Raw genomic sequence first — 23,729 nt, 5'->3', positions numbered from 1 at the left:
ATGGGGTGTAGCCCCTGCTGTTACGAAGGAAGCGTGATTCAGATTTAGGAAACAGCTCAGCTCACTGACACATGGTTTCACTTCAATACGAAAATGTCGCTGATAAATTTGAACAATGTTTTCTTGATTTTAATTTTAATTTGATGATAACATCTTTCGTTCAAGACCCTGAGTGTAACTACGTTTGCAAATACAACATAACTCCTGTGAGTAAGATTCAACAGGAAAAATGTATGTGACGGACGATTTGATTCAACACATATCTGCCTTGGGGTCAGCGATCCCACAACATGACGACGAAAACAGTGTAAATGTTAATAAGGATTATGTTGACTATGACAACGAAATATCTTTTAACATTTCTGATCTTTTCCCAGATGCAGGCGATTATGAGTGACAGCTTTTCCTCTAGGTGTAACTTTTCTTGTGTTTATGATTTTATAATCAAAAATCCTTGTGAAGTGATCAATAAATGATGATCTACAATAAGTAAATTGGATAAACGGGGGAATGTTGGAATAAAATTATATATCATGTAGTCACATTATATTCGTAAATTAGTTTGCTTAGTATTATCCAAGTTACTTGCACACGCACATAGCTTTTTATCTTTATCTCTAGCCATACTGACTCTAAATAACAGAATGTGCAGACAAAATAACAGAATGTCTCCTTGAACAGTCTCCTGCTTATCTCAAAATATGCTTGTGTTTTGCGCCAGTCTCAACCGATGTGCTCCCCCTCCCTTTAGACGGTTGAGACCTTGTAACCAGGAACTCCCAAACTTTCAATAAAAGCAAGGGGACCAGAGATTGTTTTCAGAGTGGGTCGGATGAATGTTACGGAACAGTCTCTGAACACTCTCCTTGCAAGTCCATCTCACGTCTTTGTGTTTTTCTTTCACAATTGGTGAAAAGGTTTGGGTTTAACCCTAACATAGGGTCACCTTGCTTGACACCTACTTCCATCTGGATTGGATCGGATTCGGCATCGCCCAGGATGTTGCGCGTCGAGCATCCTCGGTAGGCGTCTCTAATGAGCGCGAGGATGTGCCCGTCAAGACTGATCCGGCGAAGTGCCCTCGATGGGTAACCGAATCAAATGCCTTAGCAAAGTCGATAAACACCACCGCCAGATCAAGCTTACATTTCGTAGCCCGACTGACGAGGTGGTCCAACACCGTGAGATTCTGGCAACATCCATCTGTGCTGCGTAAGAACCCTTTTTGCCTGGGATGCATTGGGCAGGCCTCGCGCAGACTCATGGTCAAGATCCTCATGAATACCCTCATGAGAATGGAACCGATCGTGATAGGTCTCCAGTTGCCTACGGAGTATGCTTCCAGGGGGTCCGATGACTTGGGAATAAGAGTGGTCCGCCACTTGACAGCTTCTTTTATGCCATCTCTTATGCTTCCTGACCAATGTGAGATAAAATGACATCACCTTTCTGGCTGTGTCCTGGCTCCTTTTCTCTTGCAGCCAGTCCTCGACGGAACGACCCTCGGCCCGGGAGCAGAAGTGCTCATTCCTGTAGCGGCTATGGCCAAACTCATTAGTCTTGGGGTTGCCACAGCGCTTGCAGCGGAAATGAGCGCGTTTTGGCTCCCTCACCCGGTGCGTGATATTCCCGAGTAATTTTCCCCCCTTTTGGGATGGCCGAGCAGAGCTGGAAGAGGCACCAGTGGTGGCGGGCGCGAGAGTCGATGGCACGGGGGTGAGTGCTGAAGCGGAAGTGGAGGCTCTTGGACTGGTTGAGGCAGTGTTGGCGGGCGAAAAGGTGGACAAGGGCAGCGCCCGGAAAAGTTCCGGCAGGACAGGACCCCTGTGTGTCACCGCCATGCCGGATGTCTCCTTTGAGTGCTCTAACACACTGTCCCCCTGGGGCTGCTGGTCCATTAAGGGCTTGGCCTCTGCGAGCGTGTCTGCAGCTGTCAACTTGCAGCCGGGGACTGGGATGTCCACGCACATTGTTTGCGCACAGTCCTCTTTGCTCCTTTGGTTGTGCCTGCAAAGAAACAAATGTAGTTGTCGGAAGGCGTGTCCGTGGCTCACTTCCGTCGGCGAGTGGCCAAACCTTACGCACCACTGAGCGAGGGTCCGGTGGTTAACCGCAAAAAGAGGAATGGGAGCTGCTGTCAGGAGATCTGAGTTCCTCCTGCACAGGTCTCTGATGCGACTGTAGTCGCGCATGACCAGACCCCAGCGACTGACGCGGATCCCGGCGAAGCAACTCCCCTGGCTGTGAATGTTGGCCAGGTCAGAGAAGATGGCCTCCACCAGCCTGCTGGCACCCGGAGAGCGCGCCGTTCCGCTTCTCCTCCTCCCCGTCGCCATTCCCCCCCACCTGGTCAATTGAGTCCTCCTCCCAGGCAAGTCTGGAGCACAGCGCCGGTCTGTGCTTGCAGGTACTCCACCCCGATGAGCTCCCCTAAATGCGAGCCAGAGTCAGCACTTGGCATGTCAGATGGAATGTAAGAAGGGCTTGTTTTCAGCACTTTGCTTACCGGTGTAATTTCCCAACGGGGTGTAGTTGTTTATGGGGTTGGGGATCTGCCGTGCCCGTGCCACCTCCTGGACGCCATCCACCAAGCGCTCATCATAGCAGCGCAATTGGTCTCTGCCACCGTCCACCACGGCCGCCCTGGCTCTGTCCTCATTCCACCTGGTCAAGCCCTCCATCAGGTAGACTTGAAAATGAAAGGCATTCGCCGATGTGCCTGCACAGAGTGGGAAATGTGGGGGAGAAGCAATTGCATTGAGTCTTTGGCACAAACACGTGGGCACCTACACGTCTTTTACTCACCCGGTATAAAGCGGCACTGATGGAGGTGGAATGACTCCAAGGAGGTAGATCCCCGTGGGCAGCGGAACACTGGGAGCGTGACCCCGCCTTTTTTCACCTCCCCAGTTTTGGTGTACAGGGCTAATCCGGGTGGGTCTTGGATGCAGCGCAGGTGGCGACGCGGCGTCCTCCAGATTTCCGCCATACGCTGCTGATTTATGAGAGGACTGCCCATTGTCTGCCCATTGTGTCCTTGGCCTCCCAAAAGTGGTCAAGCACCTCCTGGACCTCCTCAGTCTCATCTGCTCCCCTGGTGCGGCGACGGCAATGTTGTTGCACCTCTTTGGCGTCCATGGCGATGCGGCCGCCCTCTGGTACTTGTTTGGCACTCTTCAGCCTTTCGAGGTCTCCCTCATCCCACTCGAAGATGGCTGAGGCGAGCCGTGCCATGAAGGGCGCATAGAGAAGGTGAGCATCTGTTGTGACACCTCTAGCAAAGCGACGCATGAGGTGCCACACGTCCAGGCACACCACCAGCCGGTCCCACTGGGCAAACGTCTCCCGGATCTGGCGACACAAGTGGACCTTTGCATTAGACACCACACTGGAGAGTGTGGTGTCTGAAAAAAACTCAAAAGCAATTAACCAAGAGACAGACAAAAGAAATAAAATCGCTTACTTTGCTCTTCCCATTGACAGTGCAGCAGTCACGGTCGACGTACAAAACCTGTAAGTGAGGACCGCCGGAAACAGTAACTGCTTGGAGATGTGCAGTTGCTTCCGGATTTTGGCTTCCCAGGCCGAGAACTTCTTGTGGCAACGGTTGCACTCAAGTTTCTCGGTAGCCATGAAGTACCAGTCTCTGACATTCAGCACCCGCCGAACCGTCCTGTACATGCCACCCCCAGTCAGGCGATGGTATTGGCAATTGGGGCAGGCCAGTTTCACCCCCCACATTTTATAAGGCACCCACAGTGCACAGAATTTCGAGTGGAAAAACTGCCTGTTTGAAGCTGGGGGCTGCGTAAATACCATGGGTACCCTCGGGGGCTCCCACCAGAGCTTGAGTTTCGGGGTGAGGGCCACTTTTCCACTGGCCGTGATGTCAAACAGCGCCCGGCTTATCCACGCATGCTCGCTCTCAGGTAATGTGGTGATCCAGCCCTTTGGAAGCGCAACACGCTGCTTTGACGATGTGTCGCCACGGTCGCAGGCCACAAGGACAGGAGCGGCCGACATGACTGAGAGGCCAGGAGTGGGCGATTTGACATCACCGGTGCTGGTGGCAGACGAAGTGGAAGCCTGGGACACTGGCAAGTTAAGATAAAATCATTTCTCACGTGTAACTTTTTAGCCTCTACGTTTTTTTCCCTTGTTTTTTTTTACTGATGTGACAAAGTTACTCACACTGAGACTCCACCTCCATGGCAGCTGCGATGAGCTGATTATCTGATGGCTCTGATAGTACTGACGACTGCTCACTTTTGGCTCTAAAGTGATGAAAATTGTCACAATTCCAGAGTTGTTCAGACTCATTCGGTTGAGGGCCAATTCTAATCTTGTGGCTGTACAAATGCAAATTGAAAACATTCCGGGGCCGTTCAGAACGATTCGGTTGGCGACCAGCTTCTGTCTTGTGGCTGAACTAATGCAAATTGCAAACATTCCATGGCCGATCAGAACCATTGGGTGGGGTCATCATTTACCTGGATTAGACACTGGATATTTTGCCTCGTTGTCTCTCCCAATGATGTAGGCGTTCAATTTATGCAAGAAGGAGCCAGGCAAACCAATCTTCCCCTGCCGCATATGACGGACATACCTACACAGAAACCACGGACAAAAAAAATAAATAAAATAAAAAATACACAAGTAAAACAAAAAGAAGTCTTCACCTTCTCATTCATAACAAATGCAACTTACGCTTGATGCTGCTCATCAGTAGATTCACAAAGAGAACTGTAAGCTTCACTGGGGAAATGTCCCATCCCAAGCGGTTGGTCATCCAACTCCCTGATTAGCGGTGCTCCCATGACCATCAGCCGGTGCTGGATAACAGCCTGCATCTCTGGGAAGAGGTGGCCGTACTCAGTCAGCGCATCCTTATTTGCTGCCAGGGGCGACTGAGTCATGTCGCCGCTGTCACGCTCCTTCTGGTGAGAAGCTATAACCATGGCCCCGTATCCCACGTCATTCTCGAGAAGCCATTTAAATGTTTGGTTCCGGTACTGGCCAAACTGGAGCGCAGTCTCACTGAGCACCAGTTGCCAGAACTCTGGCTCCCCGCCACCTTGAACAACGCGGGCCATGGCCTCCTCCTTCACCTGGTCAGCCTTCTTGCAAGTGGTCACTCCTGGTTTCGATCTACAACAATAAGCGAGGTGTCTTTTTTGAAATGAAAACATGTACCTGTATGCTTGAGCCAGCTTTGTCGCATAAGCAATGCACTGCAGTCGTGTGTATTAACCTACTTTGCAGTGTCATTTTTGAAATGAGAACATGTACAGTCTACTATCGTCCCAGTTCCAAAGAAACCAGCACCCTCGGGATTGAACGACTATAGACCTGTCGCTCTGACGTCTGTGGTCATGAAGTCCTTTGAACGCCTCGTGCTGAACCACCTAAAGAACATCACCGGACCTCTGCTAGATCCTCTTCAGTTTGCCTACCGGGCAAACAGGTCTGCGGAGGATGCAGTCAACATTGGACTGCATCACATCCTCGACCACCTTGACAACACAGGAACCTACGCAGGGATCCTGTTTGTGGACTACAGCTCTGCGTTCAATACCATCATCCCAGAACTCCTCATCCCCAAACTTCTCCAGCTTGGTGTGTCCCCCACGATCTGCCAGTGGACCCTCAGCTTCCTGACAGGACGGACACAACAGGTCAGACTGGGAAATATATCATCCACAACACTAGCTAGACAGAGATATAGACAGAGAGATAGAGGGGGAGATAGAGATAGAGAGAGAGATATAGAGATAGAGAGAGAGAGCTAGAGAGAGAGGAAGAGAAGAGAATCATGAACCACTGGACATGATGTTGGAGCTGTGCCTCAGGGATGGCAGGTTTTGAATTTGGGACACATTGTCAGTAGTGTGCCAGGCTCTCCCAAGAATCCCAAGAATCATTGGGTGTTTCGGCCTTTTAATCACTAGACACCCTCATCGATGGTGGCCAGCGACAGGTTGATCACGCCTGATCTTGTGTCCCATGCCCAATCAGATGTTCAGAAGCTGGTAGGGGGGGGAGGTCTTAGGTTGCTGACCTATGAGCCCAACAAGGGTCCTTCCTCTTCATCCAGAGCCAGTGGCTGCTTCTTTCTGCCGCTTCAGAGAGTGACTTAACTGTGTGCCGCAGAGCCTGTCCATGGATACCCAGGTCTTTTAGCAGCCTGATGGTGGAGGAAGCCACAAACCCTCTGCATCCAACTTCAATTGGATATACTTTGGTTTTCCATCCCCGCTGTTGCGCCTCCACTGCGAGTTCTGTGTAGCGCAGCTTCTTGCGCTCATAGGCCTCTTCAACAGAGTTTTCCCACGGGACTGTGAGTTCTGCGATGTAGACAGCCTTGAGTGACGAGGACCAGAGCACCAAGTCTGGTCTGAGGGTGGTGGCTGCAATCTCCGCTGGGAAAACCAATTGCTGGCCAATGTCAACCCGCATCTCCCAATCACGGGCCCCGGATAGCTGTCCAACTTCTGGTTTAGCAGTAGGATGGTTGGGCTTTTCCTGTCCCTCTCGGATGAAGGTCAATGGTGCATTGCTGGACGTGGTGGCTCGCATTGGCAAGGAGTTGATGGTATTCCTCTTGCTCTCAAGGACAACTGCCAAACTCTTTAGGACCTGGTTGTGCCTCCTAGAGCTGCTGTGGCCTGCTGCACTGCAATGGATGGTGTCCATTTCCGTCCCGTTGATAGGGGGGGTGCAGCTTGACTGATCTTCCGGTCTCTGGAGTCTGTGAGGGTCATCTGAAGTCTCACTTTAGCGCACTTGTACTCTTCGGTGAGGCTTGTGATTGGAAGCTCAAGGACCCCTTTGCCATAAAGGCCGATGTTAGACAGACAGCGTGGAACACCAAGCCAGCGTTTCACATATCTAGTGATGGTTCGCTCCATCTTCTCCACAGTTGAGAGTGGGGCCTCATAGACTGTGAGTGGCCACATTACCCGAGGGAGAAGTCCAAACTGCAGACACCAGAGCTTGAGCTTTCCTGGCAGCTCAGTCTTGTTGATGTTTTCCAGGCTATTGGTGATGTCCTGCTTGAGTTGCTGCACTTGATCTTTGTCTCTGAGGCTTGCATTGTACCACCTGCCCAGGCTTTTGACCGGTTCCTCAGACACCGTTGGTATTGGGTCATCACCAATGCAGAACTTCACATTTTTTAGCTGTCCCTTGACGATTGAGATGCTGCGTGACTTGCTCGGCGTGATTTTCATCCGGGCCCATTTAATGTTTTCCTGCAGTTTTCCAAGTAGCCGCCTGGTGCAAGCTATGGTAGTGGTCAAGGTGGTCATATCATCCATGTATGCCCGGATAGGTGGGAGGTGGATCCCATTCCTTGTTCGCTCACCTCCCACCACCCACCTTGAGGCCCTGATGATGACCTCCATGGCTATTGTGAAGGCCAGGGGTGAAATCGTACAACCTGCCATGATGCCGACTTCTACACGCTGCCATGATGTTGTGAAGTCAGGTGTTGTGAAGCAGAGTTGCAGGTCTTCGAAGTAGGCTTTTCCCAAGGCAGTAATGGGTAGTGGAACATGGAAGAAGTTGAAGGATTCCCAGAGAAGGTTATGGGGAACTGAGCCAAAGGCATTGGCCAGGTCAAGTAAGATGACTTGAAGATATCTCTTGTCTTTCTTTGCCGCTTGGATTTGGTGCCAGATCATACTTGTGTGCTCCAAGCAACCAGAAAACCCAGGGATGCCAGCCTTCTGTACAGATGTATCGACGTACTTGTTCTTCTCCAGGTAGGTGGAAAGTCTCCGTGCTAAAACATTAAAGACGATTTTCCCCTCAATGTTGAGAAGGCTAATTGGACGGAATTGACTGATGTCTGCCGCATCCTTCTCCTTGGGAATTAGTACGCTCTCCGCCAGGCCTTTGGTATTATCCCTTTCTGCCACACAATCCTCATGAGTCTCCAAAGATAACGCAGAACATCTGGTGCGTTCTTGTAGAGCTTATATGGAACTCCATTTGGCCCCGGGGCTGATGCTGATCTTGCAGGCCGTATTGTATTGTCCACTTCCTTCCATTTTGGAGGGCCAGTCTCGAGGTTGAATTCTGGTGGTTCAATAGGGGGGATGTCATGTGGGATAACTAGTTTTTCCTGCCTTTTTGTGTCCTGGTGGACATTTTCCAGATGCTTTTCAAGTTCCTGCTTGGAGGTTTTAAGGATTCCGCTTTTGTCCTTCGCGAAGAGGTCTTTGACAAACTTGAAGGGGTTTTTATAGAACCGTGTTCTTGTGTGTTCCTTGTTCTTGCGATGTTTTCTCATGTTTTCTGCCCTTCGTAAGGTTGCCAACCGGCATTTGATGTCCCCTTGGAGCAGCATGAGACCTTCTTTCTCTGCATCAGAGGCCTTCTTCCACTGTTTTCCCAGGTCCCTTCTTTCTCTGACCAGTCTGTCTATCTCTTGCTCCTGGATTTGGTTGGTGGTGGTCTTGCATTGGCGGTTTTCCGGATGTACACTCCAAAGCGCTCCTCCCCGTAGTGATAGATGATGTCACCAATATTTTCCAGTTTTTTCTCTGCTGTGCCCACTTGTTGCTCCAAGATATTGGTCAGATCGTTGTTGACGGTTTCCCACTCTCTTTTCTCGATAGCTTTTGCCCACTTCACACTTGGTCTGTGCCCTTTGATCTTGTCCTCCTTGGGAGGTCTCTGTGGTTGCGTGGGCTCTTCCACCTTTCATTCTGTGAGTGCATTACCATCGTCCCTGACAGGGGTGTAGACGCTCTGCGAACTTTGGTTGTCGTCCCGTCGCTGTGCTTCACTCGACTTATTTGACGTCTGACTTCGTAAGAAATATTGGTCAATGCGAGGCCTGTGTCTCTGCTTTCCCAAGCACTGTCTCTTCCCTTGGTGGATCTTTAACCCGATAGCTGATGTTACTTTTGCATGAATTAAAACGTTATTAAAATATAACGATTGGGCAAAGGGCAAATTTAGCATATTATGGTTGTAAGCAAGAGAAGTGCCGGAAGGCAAGAAAATTGCCAACATTATTTTTACACGAACCGCATTTTCAAACAGAGGGAAATGCGGGTTGGGTCCGGAAAAGTCCCAAAGTATCGATTTTTAGATTTCAGAGGGTAACGTGAGTTAAAATTTACATTTTATATCAGGAAAGAGAGAGACAAAAAAATCAAGTGTAAAAACAACGATGTTTTGAAATTTGAATTAATTTGTTGCATTTGAAAATTGTCGATGTGAAAACTGCCATTGAAATGTGTGATAAATGTCAACATCAGAAGATTGAGGGTTCAATTTGTTGGGGGAAAAAAAGAAAAAGATTGGTCGCTATAGACCGGGGATGTCAACCATACGGTGCGCGGGCCAGAATCGGCCCCCAAGTAGGTTGGATCAGGCCCGGGGGATAATTTAGAAGTGGGAAAATAATAATAATAATAATAATAATAATAATAATAATAATAATAACTCCTGAGGCAGAAAAGGCCTTTTGTAATCTCAAACGAGCATTGGTCAGCACTTCTACACTAGCTCTGCCTGACTATAATAAAACCTTTTACCAAATGGTCGATTGCAAAGGATATTTTATGACATCTGTCCGAAACCAAATTCATGGTCGTAAATTACGTCCCGTAGCATACTATTCAACCAAATTAGACTATTACTATTACCAAATTAACTGCTAAGAGTAGGCCAGACTTACAGGACACGCCTTTAACTGAAGGCTATACTTTGTTTGTGGACGGTTCATCACGAAAGGATGATCTGGGAAAGACAAGAACTGGTTATGCTGTAGTTACGTATGATCAAATTTTAAAAGCTAATGCTTTACCCCAACATTATTTTGCACAAGCAGCTGGAATTACTGTGTTTATTGAAGCTTGTAAATTGATGACAAAGTATTACCATCTATACAGATAGTCAATATGCGTTTGAAACTACACACACATTTGCTCAATATTGGAATAATAAAGGTATGGTTACGTCCGTTGGTAAACCTGTTACTCACGCGCACTTATTGATTGATTTATTGCAAGCCATTAAATTGCCCGCTATGTTAGCCATTTGCAAATGCGCAGCGCATACCTCCGGTACTGATGCTGTGTCTAAAGACAAATGCCTTTGTTGACAAAGTTGCTAAGCAAGCTGCTGCTGGCGCTGTTCGTATCTTCTTTATTTTTGATGATTTTTTTTTTACTTTAGATAGGGCCATTCTACGTGATATGCAACAATTTCCCAAACCTGAAACAGATATGTGGCTCCGGAAGGGAGCACGCTTAAATGATGATATATATTTTTGTCCAGAAAATAAACCTATCTTACCAAAAAAAATTGTATAAATGGGCTGCATTATTGAGTCATGGGAAATCTCATGTCTCGACAGGTGGAATGGTGGGCTTAATATCAACTATTTATACAACATATGGTTTTCATTTTTATTCAAAAAAAATTTTGTAGAGCATGCTTAGTGTGTGCCAAATATAATGTACAAGTTAATTTACGTCCACAAATAGGTCCGTTTTTAAACCAAGTTACCCATTTCAACATATACACATGGATTTTATTGAATTGAATCAAAGTGAAGGTAAAAAATTCTGTTTGGTAATCATAGATTCATTTTCTAAAATGGATTGAATTATTTCCAACAAAACATCCAGAAGCACTTACCGTAGCAAAAGCGTTATGTAAAGACATTATACCAAGATATGGTATTCCAGAAAAGATATACAGTGATAATGGTTCACATTTTGTTAACCAGATAATAGACTACATAGGCAGAGCATTTCATATTGATTTAAAACGACATTGTGGTTATCGCCCACAGAGCGCAGGACTAGTAGAAAGAATGAATGGAACAATAAAAAACAGATTAAAGAAATGCATGGAAGAAACAGGCAGTCAATGGACTCAATGCCTAGACTTGTTTAAATTACACATTAACATAATTAGTATTAACGGGTTAACACCTTATGAAATTATGTTTGGGCGACCATACCAATTACCATATTTTAAAAATGAATGGGAAACAAATGAAGATAGTAATTTAGCAGATTACATGAGAAAGATGTTGCAAAATATCAACAAATTAGACAAACCAAATAATGATGAGAAAACATCATCCATTTCTCCACAGAAAGACCAACTGGTAGAACCAGGAGATTGGGTGCTGATTAAAAGCATCAAGAAGAAGCATTGGTATTCACCAAACTGGGAAGGTCTTTACCAAATACTTTTAATTACGTTTGCCTTAAAAATAGCAGAACGAAACACTTGGATTCACTTAATTTATCGCAAAAAGATTTTAAAATATGACTAAATTAACTGCTTTGATCGTGATTTTCAGTGTAGTAGTTTTTATGTGCGTCATTACTATAGTGTTGTGGTATTTATTGTAATAGAGATAAAAAACAATAAATAAAAGGGCTTGTTGGAAGGGTTCTCGGGTTTCCTACCGTCTTGCAAGGTAAAGTCCGACTACAAAGGGGACTGCGCTTTTAGTGTGTAGTCATCTCAAACCCGGTGAAGATTGTCCACAGCCTTGTGAGACTTTAGAGGGAACCAGGGGATACTTGAAAACAAGGCTCAAGTTAAAATAAAATCAGGAGTAACGATAATATTAATAACCGCAATCGGACTGATTATCACAAAACAGGTTTACTACTTCATGAACAGGTACAGGTACAACAACCTGACAAACGGTACTCTGAGTTGAACATAAAACAAAACATCACAGATACCGACTGTGGCCAACACCAACATTTTAGTCTACTCAGAGTATGCATTCCACAAAAATAAAACCACAGTAATCGCCCTAACAGTTACTCAGTTACGACACAAGGGAGTATACGCCACACCAGATAGGAGTCCTTGGTACATGATTAACGATAGAAAAGGGGGTTGGGAAACACAAGTGGCAGATCCTCAGGGTTATGATTGGTCATCATATACTACAACCAAAAATGCTAAACATCAAAGGCCACTCGTATCACTGATAGAGAAAAACAATGGCAGAACCTTAATTTTAACCGTAGATCTGAAGTCAGGACAGCTCTTAAACCCAGTAACGCCCCGAACTACTTCGTGTGTTTGGCTAGGATGCACCTGTTGGGAATTTCTGTTGTGCCAATGGAGGACAGGATATGACACATGTTACCCAATCCAGTTGTGCCAGACTTACTCAGTACAATTAAAGAAACCAGAATTAACTAAGGCAACAATTAGAGCAGGAGTTAAAGCAACAGTGCTTCAAACTACTGATGATTGGTTCCAAGTTTTTACTGGCATCTCTGGCCAAAACAACAACTGGCTACTCATGGATAGCAGAGGATGGAACAGGCTGCAAACACCACTGATCAAGATTGTGTGGTCTGCATGGGACCATGACCACTACTGCGAATAGTTCCCTCTGTTTTGAAAAAAGTTGTCTTTTACAGGTTATGACCAAGACCAACCCCACGAGAAGTTGTGCCATATATGATAAAGCATTCCCCCTTACAGGTCCACAGAAGAAGAAACCACTGTTTTCTAACAAAGTTGCAATGGGAAATTTAACATGTATCAACAGGACTGGAACTGGTACAATATTGGGTTCATTGAATGCTTCTCAGTGTTTTGAAATTGAAACTGTTGATGAACATTTTACACCCTTATCACAAAGTGACATATGGTGGTGGTGTGGTGAAAACGCCATCTATGATAAGTTACCATTCAATACCACAGGTTATTGTGTTTCAGTCACCATAAAGTAGGCTGTTTATTATTTTTTATTATTTTCTTTTGTTTTTTAGTGTTAATCAAGTTTTGATGTGATGTCATGTGCAAGTTTATTTTTGACAATTTTATTGGCAGATAAGGATTTTATTTTGGTATTATTTTAATTATTAAAGGGGGAGTTATCAAGTAATAAGAGTTAGAATGATATAGAAAATAATTGAGAGCTTTCCAATGACTATGCTTCCGTTCGCAGCAGAGGATACACATGCGCTATCGTCGATGACGGAGAAAGGGCTTCTCCATTTCCGACATGGCACGTCCCTGTGAGTTTGAGATTCCACCAACATTGGTGCATTTGGAGTTCCTCGTGGCGTACCAGATGAGTATGAATTGGTTAACCAGATTGCTGCACCGTCCAGGAGCATGCAAATTATACTGAAGGAGCCTATTGGGCTATTGGTAGCAAAACGAGTGACAGTAACATGTCTGATGGCGTTCTGGGACTGCTTGGCGGTCGATGTGCTCTTGGTTGAGGCCAATGGAGCGTGTGCGATGTTTGGTGAACAGTGACGCTCAACCTCGCCCGGAGGGCTCCGCACACTGAACTGGATGGATCATTCCAGCGTGAACCTGCCCTTGTCGTCAGAATTGTGGAGGAAGACCTCTGTCACGTACAAATTTAGTGTCTGTCTTAATTTCGCTTACATTTTATTTTTCAGCTCTCTGGACATTGTGTGGGGGTTGCTGCATTCCCTGTATCCAAGTTCTGCTTGTCCAATTTATTACTACTGTTGCGCCCACGACGTTTAAAGTGAATGGGGTGTAGCCCCTGCTGTTACGAAGGAAGCGTGATTCAGATTTAGGAAACAGCTCAGCTCACTGACACATGGTTTCACTTCAATACGAAAATGTCGCTGATAAATTTGAACAATGTTTTCTTGATTTTAATTTTAATTTGATGATAACATCTTTCGTTCAAGACCCTGAGTGTAACTACGTTTGCAAATACAACATAACTCCTGTGAGTAAGATTCAACAGGAAAAATGTATGTGACGGACGATTTGATTCAACACATATCTGCCTTGGGGTCAGCGATCCCACAACATGACGACGAAAACTGTGTAAATGTTAATAAGGATTATGTTGACTATGACAACGAAATATATTTTAACATTTCTGATCTTTTCCCAGATGCAGGCGATTATGAGTGACAGCTTTTCCTCTAGGTGTAACTTTTCTTGTGTTTATGATTTTATAATCAAAAATCCTTGTGAAGTGATCAATAAATGATGATCTACAATAAGTAAATTGGATAAACGGGGGAATGTTGGAATAAAATTATATATCATGTAGTCACATTATATTCGTAAATTAGTTTGCTTAGTATTATCCAAGTTACTTGCACACACACATAGCTTTTTATCTTTATCTCTAGCCATACTGACTCTAAATAACAGAATGTGCAGACAAAATAACAGAATGTCTCCTTGAACAGTCTCCTGCTTATCTCAAAATATGCTTGTGTTTTGCGCCAGTCTCAACCGATGTGCTCCCCCTCCCTTTAGACGGTTGAGACCTTGTAACCAGGAACTCCCAAACTTTCAATAAAAGCAAGGGGACCAGAGATTGTTTTCAGAGTGGGTCGGATGAATGTTACGGAACAGTCTCTGAACACTCTCCTTGCAAGTCCATCTCACGTCTTTGTGTTTTTCTTTCACAATTGGTGAAAAGGTTTGGGTTTAACCCTAACATAGGGTCACCTTGCTTGACACCTACTTCCATCTGGATTGGATCGGATTCGGCATCGCCCAGGATGTTGCGCGTCGAGCATCCTCGGTAGGCGTCTCTAATGAGCGCGAGGATGTGCCCGTCAAGACTGATCCGGCGAAGTGCCCTCGATGGGTAACCGACTCAAATGCCTTAGCAAAGTCGATAAACACCACCGCCAGATCAAGCTTACATTTCGTAGCCCGACTGACGAGGTGGTCCAACACCGTGAGATTCTGGCAACATCCATCTGTGCTGCGTAAGAACCCTTTTTGCCTGGGATGCATTGGGCAGGCCTCGCGCAGACTCATGGTCAAGATCCTCATGAATGCCCTCATGAGAATGGAACCGATCGTGATAGGTCTCCAGTTGCCTACGGAGTATGCTTCCAGGGGGTCCGATGACTTGGGAATAAGAGTGGTCCGCCACTTGACAGCTTCTTTTATGCCATCTCTTATGCTTCCTGACCAATGTGAGATAAAATGACATCACCTTTCTGGCTGTGTCCTGGCTCCTTTTCTCTTGCAGCCAGTCCTCGACGGAACGACCCTCGGCCCGGGAGCAGAAGTGCTCATTCCTGTAGCGGCTATGGCCAAACTCATTAGTCTTGGGGTTGCCACAGCGCTTGCAGCGGAAATGAGCGCGTTTTGGCTCCCTCACCCGGTGCGTGATATTCCCGAGTAATTTTCCCCCCTTTTGGGATGGCCGAGCAGAGCTGGAAGAGGCACCAGTGGTGGCGGGCGCGAGAGTCGATGGCACGGGGGTGAGTGCTGAAGCGGAAGTGGAGGCTCTTGGACTGGTTGAGGCAGTGTTGGCGGGCGAAAAGGTGGACAAGGGCAGCGCCCGGAAAAGTTCCGGCAGGACAGGACCCCTGTGTGTCACCGCCATGCCGGATGTCTCCTTTGAGTGCTCTAACACACTGTCCCCCTGGGGCTGCTGGTCCATTAAGGGCTTGGCCTCTGCGAGCATGTCTGCAGCTGTCAACTTGCAGCCGGGGACTGGGATGTCCACGCACATTGTTTGCGCACAGTCCTCTTTGCTCCTTTGGTTGTGCCTGCAAAGAAACAAATGTAGTTGTCGGAAGGCGTGTCCGTGGCTCACTTCCGTCGGCGAGTGGCCAAACCTTACGCACCACTGAGCGAGGGTCCGGTGGTTAACCGCAAAAAGAGGAATGGGAGCTGCTGTCAGGAGATCTGAGTTCCTCCTGCACAGGTCTCTGATGCGACTGTAGTCGCGCATGACCAGACCCCAGCGACTGACGCGGATCCCGGCGAAGCAACTCCCCTGGCTGTGAATGTTGGCCAGGTCAGAGAAGATGGCCTCCACCAGCCTGCTGGCACCCGGAGAGCGCGCCGTTCCGCTTCTCCTCCTCCCCGTCACCATTCTCCCCCACCTGGTCAATTGAGTCCTCCTCATCTCCTCCCAGGCAAGTCTGGAGCACAGCGCCGGTCTGTGCTTGCAGGTACTCCACCCCGATGAGCTCCCCTGAATGCGAGCCAGAGTCAGCACTTGGCATGTCAGATAGAATGTAAGAAGGGCTTGTTTTCAGCACTTTGCTTACCGGTGTAATTTCCCAACGGGGTGTAGTTGTTTATGGGGTTGGGGATCTGCCGTGCCCGTGCCACCTCCTGGACGCCATCCACCAAGCGCTCATCATAGCAGCGCAATTGGTCTCTGCCACCGTCCACCACGGCCGCCCTGGCTCTGTCCTCATTCCACCTGGTCAAGCCCTCCATCAGGTAGACTTGAAAATGAAAGGCATTCGCCGATGTGCCTGCACAGAGTGGGAAATGTGGGGGAGAAGCAATAGCATTGAGTCTTTGGCACAAACACGTGGGCACCTACACGTCTTTTACTCACCCGGTATAAAGCGGCACTGATGGAGGTGGAATGACTCCAAGGAGGTAGATCCCCGTGGGCAGCGGAACACTGGGAGCGTGACCCCGCCTTTTTTCACCTCCCCAGTTTTGGTGTACAGGGCTAATCCGGGTGGGTCTTGGATGCAGCGCAGGTGGCGACGCGGCGTCCTCCAGATTTCCGCCATACGCTGCTGATTTATGAGAGGACTGCCCATTGTCTGCCCATTGTGTCCTTGGCCTCCCAAAAGTGGTCAAGCACCTCCTGGACCTCCTCAGTCTCATCTGCTCCCCTGGTGCGGCGACGGCAATGTTGTTGCACCTCTTTGGCGTCCATGGCGATGCGGCCGCCCTCTGGTACTTGTTTGGCACTCTTCAGCCTTTCGAGGTCTCCCTCATCCCACTCGAAGATGGCTGAGGCGAGCCGTGCCATGAAGGGTGCATAGAGAAGGTGAGCATCTGTTGTGACACCTCTAGCAAAGCGACGCATGAGGTGCCACACGTCCAGGCACACCACCAGCCGGTCCTACTGGGCAAACGTCTCCCGGATCTGGCGACACAAGTGGACCTTTGCATTAGACACCACACTGGAGAGTGTGGTGTCTGAAAAAAACTCAAAAGCAATTAACCAAGAGACAGACAAAAGAATTAAAATCGCTTACTTTGCTCTTCCCATTGACAGTGCAGCAGTCACGGTCGACGTACAAAACCTGTAAGTGAGGACCGCCGGAAACAGTAACTGCTTGGAGATGTTCAGTTGCTTCCGGATTTTGGCTTCCCAGGCCGAGAACTTCTTGTGGCAACGGTTGCACTCAAGTTTCTCGGTAGCCATGAAGTACCAGTCTCTGACATTCAGCACCCGCCGAACCGTCCTGTACATGCCACCCCCAGTCAGGCGATGGTATTGGCAATTGGGGCAGGCCAGTTTCACCCCCCACATTTTATAAGGCACCCACAGTGCACAGAATTTCGAGTGGAAAAACTGCCTGTTTGAAGCTGGGGGCTGCGTAAATACCATGGGTACCCTCGGGGGCTCCCACCAGAGCTTGAGTTTCGGGGTGAGGGCCACTTTTCCACTGGCCGTGATGTCAAACAGCGCCCGGCTTATCCACGCATGCTCGCTCTCAGGTAATGTGGTGATCCAGCCCTTTGGAAGCGCAACACGCTGCTTTTACGATGTGTCGCCACGGTCGCAGGCCACAAGGACAGGAGCGGCCGACATGACTGAGAGGCCAGGAGTGGGCGATTTGACATCACCGGTGCTGGTGGCAGACGAATTGGAAGCCTGGGACACTGGCAAGTTAAGATAAAATCATTTCTCACGTGTAACTTTTTAGCCTCTACGTTTTTTTCCCTTGTTTTTTTTTACTGATGTGACAAAGTTACTCACACTGAGACTCCACCTCCATGGCAGCTGCGATGAGCTGATTATCTGATGGCTCTGATAGTACTGACGACTGCTCACTTTTGGCTCTAAAGTGATGAAAATTGTCACAATTCCAGAGTTGTTCAGACTCATTCGGTTGAGGGCCAATTCTAATCTTGTGGCTGTACAAATGCAAATTGAAAACATTCCGGGGCCGTTCAGAACGATTCGGTTGGCGACCAGCTTCTGTCTTGTGGCTGAACTAATGCAAATTGCAAACATTCCATGGCCGATCAGAACCATTGGGTGGGGTCATCATTTACCTGGATTAGACACTGGATATTTTGCCTCGTTGTCTCTCCCAATGATGTAGGCGTTCAATTTATGCAAGAAGGAGCCAGGCAAACCAATCTTCCCCTGCCGCATATGACGGACATACCTACACAGAAACCACGGACAAAAAAAATAAATAAAATAAAAAATACACAAGTAAAACAAAAAGAAGTCTTCACCTTCTCATTCATAACAAATGCAACTTACGCTTGATGCTGCTCATCAGTAGATTCACAAAGAGAACTGTAAGCTTCACTGGGGAAATGTCCCATCCCAAGCGGTTGGTCATCCAACTCCCTGATTAGCGGTGCTCCCATGACCATCAGCCGGTGCTGGATAACAGCCTCCATCTCTGGGAAGAGGTGGCCGTACTCAGTCAGCGCATCCTTATTTGCTGCCAGGGGCGACTGAGTCATGTCGCCGCTGTCACGCTCCTTCTGGTGAGAAGCTATAACCATGGCCCCGTATCCCACGTCATTCTCGAGAAGCCATTTAAATGTTTGGTTCCGGTACTGGCCAAACTGGAGCGCAGTCTCACTGAGCACCAGTTGCCAGAACTCTGGCTGCCCGCCACCTTGAACAACGCGGGCCATGGCCTCCTCCTTCACCTGGTCAGCCTTCTTGCAAGTGGTCACTCCTGGTTTCGATCTACAACAATAAGCGAGGTGTCTTTTTTGAAATGAAAACATGTACCTGTATGCTTGAGCCAGCTTTGTCGCATAAGCAATGCACTGCAGTCGTGTGTATTAACCTACTTTGCAGTGTCATTTTTGAAATGAGAACATGTACAGTCTACTATCGTCCCAGTTCCAAAGAAACCAGCACCCTCGGGATTGAACGACTATAGACCTGTCGCTCTGACGTCTGTGGTCATGAAGTCCTTTGAACGCCTCGTGCTGAACCACCTAAAGAACATCACCAGACCTCTGCTAGATCCTCTTCAGTTTGCCTACCGGGCAAACAGGTCTGTGGAGGATGCAGTCAACATTGGACTGCATCACATCCTCGACCACCTTGACAACACAGGAACCTACGCAGGGATCCTGTTTGTGGACTACAGCTCTGCGTTCAATACCATCATCCCAGAACTCCTCATCCCCAAACTTCTCCAGCTTGGTGTGTCCCCCACGATCTGCCAGTGGACCCTCAGCTTCCTGACAGGACGGACACAACAGGTCAGACTGGGAAATATATCATCCACAACACGAACCACGAGCACTGGAGCCCCGCAGGGATGCGTCCTCTCTCCATTGCTCTTCTCTCTCTACACGAACGACTGCACCTCAACGCACCCAGCTGTCAAATTCATAAAGTTCGCAGATGACACCACGGTCATCGGTCTCATCAAAGACGGCGACGAGTCTGCGTACCGACAACAAGTGGAGCAGCTGGAGCTCTGGTGCAGCCGTCACAACCTGGAGCTGAACACGCTCAAGACAGTTGAGATGATCGTGGACTTCAGGAAACATCCATCACCACAGCTACCCCTCACACTATCCAACTGCCTGGTGTCAACCGTTGAGACCTTCAAGTTCCTGGGAATCACAGTCTCCCAGGACATGAAGTGGGAGGTCAACACTGTCATGATCTGGTTGACGACCAACGGGGGGCGCTGTCGCCCCCGCCTACACCTCACAGGTGCTGGTCGTCCTGATCAGATTGGCGACCAGCGGGTAGCGACGTCAGCCCTGCCTGCAGCCTCGCAGGTGTTGGTCGTTTAATCATTGACATTTAAAAGAACACCCGGCACGACCATCCGGTGCCGATTCATTGTTTGTTTGCTGCTTGGTTGCAGCATGCATTGTGTACGTGTTTGTTTAACCTTGGCGGACTTTTACACTTGGTTTTCTTTTGATACTTTGTATTTTTTCCATTCAGATCATTTTGATGTTTTACATTTTGTTACTGCTGACCTTTATTTTAATACAATTTGTCAAACAACCTCCTGCTCCCTCCTGCCTGCTTTTTGGGATCCGAACCCGCCATCACCACCTCGCAAACCGTGACAGAATGAATCGGCCCCGGATGGTCGTGCCGGGTGTTCTTTTAAATGTCAATGATTAAACGACCAACACCTGCGAGGCTGCAGGCAGGGCTGACGTCGCTACCCGCTGGTCGCCAATCTGATCAGGACGACCAGCACCTGTGAGGTGTAGGCGGGGGCGACAGCGCCCCCCGTTGGTCGTCAACCAGATCATGACAGTACCCCCCCTTCAAGGGGCTGCTTCCAGAAGTCCCAACAGTCTCCCAAAAGGTCCACTCGCCAGGGAACGGTCGGTGGAGAGGGCAACCGCTGCCTCTCCAGCATACGACGGGCGGCGGCCTGATGGGAACGGGACTCGGCCTGGGGTGGACGAAGACGCGGCACGGATCGTCGTGGGCGTGAGTGCGATCCCTCTCGCACGTTCACGCGACGAAACTCAATTCGTCATGCACGACGACAGCGTGGCTGGACGTGGGCGTGCAATGCCAGTCACCCAGTGTCACCCTGGACGGCCACCTGGAAGGAGGTCTCGGCCGGACGTTTACGTGGACGTTGCGGCTCGTCGAGTGACGCAATTCAAACGCGACGAGGCTTGCGCTAACGTGGACGTAGCATTGCCCGGCACAGGGTGGAAATGAGACGGGTCCGATGTACCTGCGGGATCCGATGGTTGGCCGATTCATTCTGTCACGGTTTGCGAGGTGGTGATGGCGGGTTCGGATCCCAAAAAGCAGGCAGGAGGGAGCAGGAGGTTGTTTGACAAATTGTATTAAAATAAAGGTCAGCAGTAACAAAATGTAAAACATCAAAATGATCTGAATGGAAAAAATACAAAGTATCAAAAGAAAACCAAGTGTAAAAGTCCGCCAAGGTTAAACAAACACGTACACAATGCATGCTGCAACCAAGCAGCAAACAAACAATGAATCGGCCAACCATCGGATCCCGCAGGTACATCGGACCCGTCTCATTTCCACCCTGTGCCGGGCAATGCTACGTCCACGTTAGCGCAAGCCTCGTCGCGTTTGAATTGCGTCACTCGACGAGCCGCAACGTCCACGTAAACGTCCGGCCTAGACCTCCTTCCAGGTGGCCGTCCAGGGTGACACTGGGTGACTGGCATTGCACGCCCACGTCCAGCCACGCTGTCGTCGTGCATGACGAATTGAGTCTCATCCACGACGAGCCGTGCAACGTCCGCGTCAATGTCAGTCCGAGACCCCACTCACCGCTGGATCCCGGAGCGGCTCTGGACCCGTCTCGTTCCCCCGGAGCCGGGCAGTTCACGCCTACGTCGGCGTCCGGCCGAGACCTGGTCCCATACGGCCGTACGGGGTGCCATTCTGCGCCTGGCAGTCGACGTCCACGCAGAGCCATGCGCCGTCGCGTGAACGTGCGAGAGGGATCGCACTCACGCCCACGACGATCCGTGCCGCGTCTTCGTCCACCCCAGGCCGAGTCCCGTTCCCATCAGGCCGCCGCCCGTCGTATGCTGGAGAGGCAGCGGTTGCCCTCTCCACCGACCGTTCCCTGGCGAGTGGACCTTTTGGGAGACTGTTGGGACTTCTGGAAGCAGCCCCTTGAAGGGGGGGTACTGTCATGATCTGGTTGACGACCAACGGGGGGCGCTGTCGCCCCCGCCTACACCTCACAGGTGCTGGTCGTCCTGATCAGATTGGCGACCAGCGGGTAGCGACGTCAGCCCTGCCTGCAGCCTCGCAGGTGTTGGTCGGTCGTTTAATCATTGACATTTAAAAGAACACCTGGCACGACCATCCGGTGCCGATTCATTCTGTCACGGTTTGTTTAACCTTGGCGGACTTTTACACTTGGTTTTCTTTTGATACTTTGTATTTTTTCCATTCAGATCATTTTGATGTTTTACATTTTGTTACTGCTGACCTTTATTTTAATACAATTTGTCAAACAACCTCCTGCTCCCTCCTGCCTGCTTTTTGGGATCCGAACCCGCCATCACCACCTCGCAAACCGTGACAGAATGAATCGGCCCCGGATGGTCGTGCCGGGTGTTCTTTTAAATGTCAATGATTAAACGACCAACACCTGCGAGGCTGCAGGCAGGGCTGACGTCGCTACCCGCTGGTCGCCAATCTGATCAGGACGACCAGCACCTGTGAGGTGTAGGCGGGGGCGACAGCGCCCCCCGTTGGTCGTCAACCAGATCATGACAAACACCAACTCTATCCTGAAATAGGCCCAACAGAGAATGTACTTCCTGAGGCTGCTAAAGAAGCATGGCCTGCCACAGGAGGTGCTGCAACATTTCTACACGGCTGTCATCGAATCCATCCTGTGTTCTTCCATCACCGTTTGGTTCGGGGCCGCCACAAAAATGGACAAAATCCGACTTCAACGGACAGTTAGGACGGCGGAAAAAATCATTGGCACCGCCCTACCCACTCTCGAGGACTTGCACACTGCAAGAATCCAAACTAGGGCGCGGAAAATCCTACTGGACCCTCCGCACCCTGCCCACCACCTTTTCCAGCTACTCCCCTCAGGCAGGCGCTACCGATCCATGCGCACCAAATCCAGCAGACATTTAAACAGCTTCTTCCCCCAAGCCATTAACTCTTTGAACTCTTTCAACAGTAGCCAAAATGGAACTGTATAGTGCCACTTAGCAGTTTTTTTTTTTTGACAACGATACTAGTGCAGCGTGTTCTACCGGAAACAAATTCCTTGTGTGTTCTACATACTTGGCAATAAAGATGATTCTGATTCTGATTCTGATACCTGTATGCTTGAGCCAGCTTTGTCAATAAGTTGAAAACATGTACTATACCTGGATGCTTGAGCCAGCTTTGTCGCCTGAGCAGTGCACTGCAGCCGCAAATACTCCATAGAAGGTGGCATGAATATGAAGTTTGGCCTGAAATCCATTGCCTACCGCACACACGCGCGCAATCATAATAATTATAACACACACCCCCGCAAATACTTCATACAAGGTAGCATGAATACGAAGTTTGGCTCAATACCACGCGCGCGCAATAATAATAACAATGAAAATACATTTCACACTGACGCAAATACTTCATACAAGGTAGCATGAATACGAAGTTTAGCTGAATACCACGCGCGCGCAATAATAATAATGATAATACATTTCACACTGAGCAAATACTGCATACAAGGTACCATGAATATGAAGTTTAGCTGAATACCACGCGCGCGCAATAATAATAACAATGATAATACATTTCACACTGACGCCATTAACTCAAAAATCAGTCACATTCAAATTCAAATACCGTATACATATCAATTCTTCCTCTCGTTCACATTCAAATACACATTCGACATACGGTATTACAAATATCGGACGACAGACAAATTCCGTATAAATATCCGAACCGAAAAAAATTACCAAATCGATACTTACGAGAACGGTGATTCGAAGAGTTCAGATAACCTATATTTGGACAGAATGGTGATTCGGGAGAGTTCGGAGCTAGCTTGGTTCAGAATCGAGTGACTTTTTTTTACCAGAGATAAAAAAAGATAACCAAATCAATACTTACGAGAACGGTCGGTGATTGTGACTTTTTTTTACATAAAAGATAAAAAAAATAACCAAATCGATACTTACGAGAACGGTGATTCCAAGAGTTCAGATTGGACAGAATGGTGATTCGGTAGAGTTCGGATGAACTATACTGTATTCCGTTCAGAATCGAGTGACTTTTACTCGTACCG

General features: G+C 48.4%; 1 protein-coding gene across 1 annotated transcript; it reads right to left on the bottom strand.

The window, feature by feature from the left end:
* Positions 1-17,497: 17,497 nt before the first annotated feature.
* On the bottom strand, positions 17,498-23,039 carry LOC148884093 (uncharacterized). Its single transcript, XM_089022762.1, has 4 exons — positions 22,816-23,039; positions 18,233-18,673; positions 17,717-17,799; positions 17,498-17,619 (listed from the first exon to the last, which is right to left on the bottom strand). Exons 1-4 carry the CDS (start codon positions 22,911-22,913, stop codon positions 17,498-17,500), a joined length of 744 nt encoding a protein of 247 aa, XP_088878888.1. The 5' UTR covers positions 22,914-23,039.
* Positions 23,040-23,729: the final 690 nt, after the last annotated feature.

The sequence above is a fragment of the Hippocampus bargibanti genome, linkage group LG19 (assembly GCF_051943395.1).
Source record: "Hippocampus bargibanti isolate YZ-2025 linkage group LG19, ASM5194339v1, whole genome shotgun sequence".
NCBI classification, from domain to species: domain Eukaryota; kingdom Metazoa; phylum Chordata; class Actinopteri; order Syngnathiformes; family Syngnathidae; genus Hippocampus; species Hippocampus bargibanti.
This window is presented reverse-complemented; position numbering and strand designations above follow the sequence as displayed.

Coding starts and splice junctions, on each gene's coding strand:
- LOC148884093 (XM_089022762.1), bottom strand. CDS start 22,913: ATGGATTTCAGGCCAAACTTCATATTCATGCCACCTTCTATGGAGTAT. Junction 18,674..22,815: donor AAGCTGGCTCAAGCATCCAG/GTATAGTACATG, acceptor TTATTGTTGTAG/ATCGAAACCAGGAGTGACCA. Junction 17,800..18,232: donor ACTGATGAGCAGCATCAAGC/GTAAGTTGCATT, acceptor TCATCACTTTAG/AGCCAAAAGTGAGCAGTCGT.